The following is an 8,569-nucleotide window of genomic DNA, read 5'->3' on the forward strand; positions in this document are numbered from 1 at the left end:
CCGTGATATTATTGGTTAGTGTTATTCTACCCGCCCACTGGTGCATTGTGACATCACCAGAAATACGACGATATTTCATAGGCATTCACGTTTTGATGAAAATCAGGGCTGGACAATATTGCCAAAATTTATATCACAATACATTTCTTCCTTTTGGTCGATAAAATATAATTCAGATAAAATCCACTGAAAAAGTATAAAATCCACTGAAAATCATCCAAGAACAAACAAGAAACATCACAATTAAACATAAACTTATTGGCTTTGTCAATATAAGTATTTTTTAAACTAAATTTTGTATTAAATGCTGAAATGATGACAGCGCCCTGTAACGAACATCAGTCAGTGACAGATGTTGTAAATAACGTACATTGAAATACTGAAGTTGTGTTTTAAAAAAAACATATCTTTGTTATTTAATCATTTTATATATAAAAAATGGTCAGCTTTGAATTCACATCGACTTTAACTCTAAAACCCATGTATTTATGCAACAAGACAGAAGACTGGCTTTAGTGCCCCCCTCACCGTTGGGCCTGACCAGCAGGAGGAGCTCCCCTGAGTGGCTTTCACAGCTGGCCTTGATGAACATGACCACTTGGTCGTGTGTGTGCTCGGAAATATCGCGTCCATTTATCAGCACCACCTGGTCACCTTCGTTCAGACGAGGAACGCACAGATCGGCCTGAAGACACAAATGAGACAGAGCGGCAGGATTAAAAATAAAAAAAAAATAATTAATGAAAGGAAATAAGATACAACACCGAGCTTTACATGAAATGTCAGACCGCTGTCCAGATGTCATTCAGGTAGGGGACTGCAATACACATCTGTATTATTGATATGTTGCAGCAAAGGTGTATTAAGTTGTGTTTGATACTCACCGATGTTCCAGGGGCCACTCGAGACACGATCACAGGCATCTTCTGATCAGAGCCACCCTTCATAAGGAAACAAACAGCCACAAGAAAATTAACACAAACATAAAACCATCAGGTAGTGACTGTCAACACATCTCCTGGTGGTTTCCTCAAATCTTACCGTGACGTTGAACCCAAACCTTCCGTTCTCATCCGGCCTCATCTTGATCAGAACAAGATTGTCATGAGGAATGGCCCCATTGAGCTGAGGGGGAAAATATAAGTTTTAAAAGTTAATCTACTTTACGCTACAGTTTCACAAAGGATTCAAAGCAAAATTATAAGAACTGTGGGAGATTCACTTTCTGTGATACCAGTGAACGCTCCCGCTGAACTTGAAGACACTGGGTTGAGTGGTTAACAATGGAAAACAATGCAGAGAGCACTGCACGGAGGAAATAATTAAATAAAAAGTAAAATTCAGTGTAAGGTTCTATTAGCTGATCTCAGTCTATTCTCAGCTATTATTTTAGTGTTTGGAGACTTGGAGCCTGGAGCACTTCACTGTTTTAACATGCAATCTTTTAAAATGAGACTGTGAAACTTTATTAGATTCATAAAAAGTTCAGCAGAGGGTTTTATTCCACTGTGAGGATGAAACCACATGAGTCGGGGGCGGGGCTGAAGTCACTGGGACATGCACCAGCTTCTTTCAACAAAAAAGACCCCCGCTATTAGCCTCTCTCTCTGTCCGGGATTAAAGACTTGCTGAGGGAAGGTAACTAATCAACACTGTTGCACTAATATGGTGCCTGCAATTTCTGTTTTTTTTTAGCCTTAGTTTGTGATGTCACAGCCCATGGTTGTTTCTGATTGGTCGAAACTCATTCAGTTCACCAGCTGTGTGTTACTGGGCTTTTCCAACTTGCAGCATCTTTAGAAAACACAGGCTCAAAAAAACAAACTGTAGGTCTCGTGGAAACAGGCTTCTTGCAAAATAAGGTGGTGATATAAAACAATACCTTTTTTAGCCCAGCATCTGGGTACCACCATTGTCCGTGTGTGTATGTGTGTGTGTGTGTGTGTGTGTGTGTGTGTATGTACCGTGGTCTTGTCTGTAGCCACCGGGACGTCATACATCTCATTGATGTGGTTGTCCAGATCTTGTTGGGAGTGGGACAGAATGAGTTTGCTCAGGTTCTTCCTGCTCTGCTTGGGCGGCAAAGCTGGAGGCGGGCCTTCCACACCCTCTGGAGAACTGCAGAGAACATGGGGGTAAATGTACAGGTAGGTAGTTCCCAATGAAGGCCAGATAGACAGATTTCAATAGAAGTCCATTAGTAATGCTTCTTATTTTTTCTTTTTTAATGTATTTATCAGTTTAGGCTTTAACTCATCTGTACCCACTTAGCGTTGGACACACTGACCTAGGACTCATGTGCAGCTGCTACAGATTTTCCTACTTTGATTCAGCCTTTTCTAAAACCATCTTTAATCAGGGATAGGTACAGTGTGTGTGTGATATGTTTCACTGTGGGGGCACGAGTGGACAGAGAGCAGATGGTTATGTCATACTACATAGAGAGAGAGCGGGAGAGAATGCGTGCGAGAGAGAGCGCGAGAGAGTCTGTGTCTAACACAGTGGCCACTGAGAGATTTCATGTAAAGCTCTAGCGCTGATGACAGAAGCTCTCCTCACAGATCCAATGAGCTCTGATCTCATATTACTGCTGGGTCATAGCAGTTTACAATCTTCTCTGTAATCTTTAATCTTAAAATCCCTATTTTGACAACAAACTACAATGCTATATCAGTACAAACACAGCAGGGGACTTTTCTAGCCGTTCAGAGAAGGCCTAATGATTTTTTGGGTGCTTTGTATTTATATCTTCATCAAATTTAGCTTGGAAACAAAAGGGTTAAAATCTCGAAGGAATTCTCCGATCAGGTTTTATTTCCTTGCAGCATTTAGAAAGACGAAGCCAACATTTACATCAAATGTTAAGCTTTTAGCTAACGTAGTATTAGAAACCCAATAGAGGTGCTGGTAGAAAATGAGTATTGTCACTGAACCCTGAAGCTCTTAGGGATAAGGGGACACCAGATGAACAGAGTCATCAAAAACATCTCAGAGGAGACTGTAAAGGAGGGAGGTACAGAGAGAGACACCATCTACACAACAGAGAGATGCCACAGAGAGGGTCTGGGATGAATTTATTCAACGGGTCCCTTGTTTAAGAGCGCCAAAAAAAACCCATATGTCATGAATATATCAGCCAGGGTCATTAGGCCCAAGTCCATGGCACAGCTTTTTAAAAGAAGCACAATGGAGCATGGCATGTTTTCCACAAACCAAAGCAATATGCAGGCGCTCTGAGAGCAGTAAACACTTTTTACAGCAGCCCTGAAAGTGTTGCCTTTCCATTTGAGACGCTTTAATGACAGTGACGGAGGGTGGGGATCCGTAATTTCAAGCCACAGACGCAACAAAAAATAGGTCCTCCGCGATAATAAAAAGAAGGGGCAAGAAGCGACGAGACAAATTAAGCTTTGCTCTTGACCGTGTGTGAAGAAACCTCACCCAGTGAAACTCAAGTGAGAACGCAGGGTTGTGCCAGAGTCCTGCGGCCTCCCTGATCAAAAAAGCTGTGGAAACTGAAAACCAAATGACTCCAAAAAACAAAGTCAGCGTAATTTTGACCTCCACCACATAAACACTGGTGTAAACTCCACTGCTGTAACTCCAGTCCTGGAGAGAGGATGCTCAGCTAAAGGACTAAACTAAAAAAAACTGACGGTCTACTGACCAACGGGCAATGCTTTTAACATCTACAGCTACAACCTCCACCTTCCCTCCTCAACAGCTTTTATCAATAAATGTAATCATGATTGTGTCCCGAGGTCACCACATTATTCTAAACTCTAACACATCATATCAACTTCCTATGTACTGTAGAATAAAATGTACTCTGTTAACTGTGCAATATCTTTTAGCTTTTTATTTTTTAGTGTAGGTTTGCAACGTGTTATTTACTTATTTTCTGTGCACTTATCTTTGTTATTTATAATTGTTTTTTTACATACATTTTTAAGTTTAAGGCAACTATTAGCTGTTCAAACGAGTAAAAGTATTAAGGTTCAAACATTCTCTGTAATATGTGTAAATTTGAAAAAGACAAACGCTATTTTATAAAAACGAAAAATGAAGTAGTGTGAAAATGGAGATGCAGAAGCATGTGATGGACTTGTTCTGATTTTGGGGATAATTCTGTATCCAAAAGTACCTGAGACAATTTAAGGATGGGGATTTAGATGTTCATGATGGTGGATGTAGCCTATTAATATGTAATGAAAAATTCATTTATTCATTCATTATCTGTAACCCGTATCCAGTTCAGGGTCGCGGTGGGTCCAGAGCCTACCTGGAATCATTGGGCGCAAGGTGGGAATACACCCTGGAGGGGGCGTCAGTCCACACACACACACACTCACACCTACGGACACTTTTGAGCCGCCAATCCAACTACAAACATGTCTTGTTGGACTGTGGGAGGAAACCGGAGCACCTAGAGTGTATGTGCAAGGTTTGTATTTTTCTCTATTTGGTTTTAATTAAAAAAAAAAAAAAAAAAAAGACAGCGAAGAGCTGAGGCCTTCACTGTCTATTGGAGGGTCTAAGTCAAAGAGTGTGTGAGCTGTGGTCGATCTGTAGTTGCACGTTCTGAACATTATCTGACTGAAATTAATGCGACGTTAATGAATGAGAAGTTATATTGAATCCTGCACTGCAGATTCACAACAGTGATTTACAGTGGGATTCAGGGGTTGCCCCCCCACCACCACCTTGTACAATCATGGTGGACCACTGAATGTGTATTTCCCCCAGGGGCCAGACTTACGGTGTGGATTCCAGGCTGATGCTGTTGGCCTGAGTGGACGAGGCCGATTTGTGGTTGGTGAAAGCAGGCAGACTGGGCGAAGCGTGAATAACGTGTTCTACCAAATGACCCATGGAAGACGGCCTTGGCCGGGGCCCCTCTTGAACAAACAACGAATTCCTGCTGCGGGGGCACAAAACAAAGAGGAGGCTTTAATCTCCTTTAATTCATCTTTAATTCTCAGAATTAACAGCAGAGAATCAACAGCTTAAAATAATAATAATATAATAATGGAGGTTTAATCCAGTCACGTCTACGGGGCACAGTCGGATTGGGGCACACTTCTGTTGGAACACAGTCGGACAGACCTCTGTCGGGGCACAGTCGGAGCGGGACAGACCTCTGTCGGGGCACAGTGGGACCGGGACAGACCTCTGTCGGGGCACAGTCGGACCAGAACAGTCAGGCTATAGTCAGGTTTGGAGAAGATATCTCTGGTTCTGATCCAGGGTCCGGTCAGGTTGGACTAGAGCTGATATTTCTCAGTATATGTCTGAGATCAAGTTAAGATGGTTAAATCTGTAAATATAGATGCTGGTGGTCACTCACTGGTTGGGGGTCCCGGGAGGGGAGCGGGTGGGTAGGCTCTGAGTCTCCAGTCTCTCCTCAGACACAGAGTTCCTGCTCACTGCCTCCCAGTCCGTCAGACCCATCAGCTTCCTGCTCAGAGGCTTGCTGGGAGATCTGGACAAATATGAGAGTTATACATCAATGAAGTTCTGATCAGACTGGAGGAGAGCGAGGAAAAAAAATTCAGACTGTGAATACGGAATGTGTCGACAGATGAAGTGATGCTGCCAAAATCACATTAAACAGAGCTGAAATCACACTTCACACTCCATCCTGAGGCTGGTTAAAGTAGCTTACTGCCAAACTCGTTTAACAGATGTCGAAAGCCAAAATCTAACTCACTCTGAAAATGAAAAGAAAGCGAGAGCATGTCCAGAAGACACAGAGCGATTCAGCATCGACATGGAGAGACAACTACCAGTGTGTGTCTGGGACACACGAAAAAGTGGTATACAAAGTAATACAAAGTAATACAAAGTAAGTAAGAACACAAAGATAAATTAGTATTCTGTACCATCTAACGTTTAACTTTAGATGGATGTGGGTTCACTATTTGGCAAACAGCACGTCAATGTGGCTCTTTCTATGTGTTATAAATGGTTATTAATGCATTTTAATAACCATTAATACACACTTTTTAAACCATTTATTGACCTTTATGAGTGGAGTCTTATTCTAAAGTGGCATCTTTCTTTTTAAAAGCTATGATCACCCGTGTATTATCATTGTGTCCCTTTAATTCATTAAAAACCCACTAATAAACACCTAATACAATGCTTCATGTGTTTCCAGGTTTTGCTGGGCTTTAAAGGGTCTGCCAAAGCTCTTCAAACACTACAGTTGTATTTTGTTTATTGTAAAGGTGGTTGTTTGATTTGGAGCTTATCAGAGTATTCCTGACCTCACAAGTTCATAAATTCCATATCATCACATATCCCACCGGCTCTATTTCAAAATGTAATCAAATGTACATGCAGCAGTCTAGAGAAAACAGTCTACACTTTTTTCATTTTCATTTTTCTACCACTTTTCAACAGAGAAGCAGCTCTTTACACAGTGTGAAGAGCTAACAGACGGACCAATAGAAATGCTCCAAAATGACTTGGAATATTTACTTATGCTGGACCTGCATTAAAATGTATGGTATTCTGTCTTCTACTGTGGAGTTGTCATTACTGAGGTAAAAACTGTGACCGTAGCAATGTATTTCTCACTTTATGACATGCTAATGTCCTGAAGTTGGACAAAGCCACAGAAACACAGTCCTAGAGCATTAAAAGGATTATTAGATATTATAGAGATATTTGTAATATACGTTACCTTGCAAACACTCTGTTCTTGATCCCCTTCTCCTTGCCGTACTGCACTGACTGTGCTTCTGTCCTTCCACTGTCAAAACACACACACATTGGGTGGGAGTGTGAGAAAGTGTTTGTTTGTAGGTCTAGTTTAACATTGGTATATATCACAAACCCTATATACCGCTTATTATTATTATTATTAACATTATTATAATAGACATGCAGTATTATTATTACTGTAGGTTTGGCTGTAGCCATTCTAGACCACTGGACCGCTGCCTTTAATGTCCTACATAACCTACATTTCTATCAACTCAAATGAGAACCACCTACATTTCACCGTTTTGCACTGGGCTCTACGCTTTAAAAGCGTACATATTTAACCAACAGAGCAGAGTGGACGAGGTCCTTCAAAACACTCTGCCAAACAACTAAAAGTGTCCCAAAAAGCATCATCAATTTTTAAGGCCTTCATCTCGAGACTCAAAGCAAGCAGTGGTTAGCGATGACTGAGGTCAAGCTTTTTGAGGACAAGCAGAACACAAACAGGAGGAAAATATCATTTCAACTGGGAATCCTGGGTCTTTAAGAACTGACTCTGAATCTAAGAGTCAGCTGCTCTAGGACCGGCTAATTTCTCCATTGTTTCTCTACTTTCAACCGTCAATGTCTCACCAGTAGCGGAACTTGGACCCTAAGCTGAAGTAGTGAGAAAAGAAGTTCTTCTGAGGCAGGACGGGCTGCTCCAGGCGGAAGAAAGTGTGGTGCTCCACACACGTCTTCCACAGGTTCTTGCAGGCTCTGTAGTTCACCATGTTGAAGCCCAGTAACGTCTCCCGCGTCTCATTCTGGAAAAAAGTGAGGAGAGAAGAATGAAACGTTGGCAGATGAAGCTAGAAAGAGACTATGAGAGGGTCACAAGGCATGTTATGTGAGTCTCTGAGTCACAAGTCAGAGCCAAGTCTTGAGTCCAAGTAGAACCTCAAGTCTCTGAGGTAAAAGTCTGGTTTGAATTGGGTCTTGTAGCTTTGTCGTCACAAGTCTTAACTCTGAGTCTAAGACAAGTCTCAGGTTTCTGAGCCATGAGAGAGTCTCCAAAATGTAAGTCTAGGGTCCAATAAGAGTCTCAAATCTCTGTACTTGGAGCGTGAATAAGATCTGGAGTCGCAGAGGGGTGAATCAAGTCACGTCAGAATTAAGTCTTGTGCTCACACACACTTTCAAGTCTTGAAATGCAAAAGAGTCAAAGTTGTGAGTCTGAGAGAAGCCCAGTCTCTTAAACTGGGAATCCTGGGCCAAAATTCTATCAGGATCCGTGACCAATATTTGATCAATTATATTATTAATAAATAATAAAGATCAGGGAGCCAATCAAACTGTTCGTTTACCCTATGAGGCCGCGGGGGATGCGTTCCAAGACCACCCGCGAAAAACAAATTTCCGCGAAGTAGAGGAAAGATATTTTTATGTATTTAACGAGTATTTGGACTTTTAAAACCCTCCCTGTTACTGTTCACAACCCACACTTCACATTAAACAGTCATTCTATAATGTTTTTCAGCTGGAACAACATGTGATATCCTACCAGTTTCTTTAATAGAGTCATTCCTAAGCTGTGATTTAGCATCAGTAAATTTCACTCGGATGTGGACGTGAACAATACATGTACTGTACGTAAGAAATACTTGTAAATGATATATTTTGTCACCTACAGGCCTAGTCTAATACATGTATCTAAATAATAAAAAAATATTTTTTATTTTAAATTTACACAGATTTCCTAGATTTTCCCTCAATATCCGTGATATAGCGGCCATAAGCCGCCTTGAAAAAACCCGCAAAAGTCGCGAATCCGCAAAAGAAGAACCGTGAAGTAGCGAGGGATGACTATATATAGGGG

At 41.4% G+C, this 8,569-nt stretch overlaps 1 protein-coding gene across 1 annotated transcript in view; it reads right to left on the reverse strand.

The window, feature by feature from the left end:
• Positions 1 to 8,569, reverse strand: part of LOC136710694 (tyrosine-protein phosphatase non-receptor type 4-like) — a 48,299-nt gene that overhangs the window by 5,402 nt on the left and 34,328 nt on the right. Inside the window, exons 12-19 of the mRNA XM_066686450.1 lie at positions 7,345 to 7,517; positions 6,689 to 6,757; positions 5,348 to 5,482; positions 4,760 to 4,921; positions 1,965 to 2,118; positions 1,042 to 1,125; positions 885 to 941; positions 529 to 685 (exon numbers count right to left, since the gene is read on the reverse strand). Of these exons, the coding sequence (XP_066542547.1) occupies positions 529 to 685; positions 885 to 941; positions 1,042 to 1,125; positions 1,965 to 2,118; positions 4,760 to 4,921; positions 5,348 to 5,482; positions 6,689 to 6,757; positions 7,345 to 7,517 (991 nt within the window). The remainder of the gene's footprint in view (positions 1 to 528; positions 686 to 884; positions 942 to 1,041; positions 1,126 to 1,964; positions 2,119 to 4,759; positions 4,922 to 5,347; positions 5,483 to 6,688; positions 6,758 to 7,344; positions 7,518 to 8,569) is intronic.

This window comes from Hoplias malabaricus, chromosome 12 (assembly GCF_029633855.1).
Source record: "Hoplias malabaricus isolate fHopMal1 chromosome 12, fHopMal1.hap1, whole genome shotgun sequence".
Lineage (NCBI taxonomy): Eukaryota > Metazoa > Chordata > Actinopteri > Characiformes > Erythrinidae > Hoplias > Hoplias malabaricus.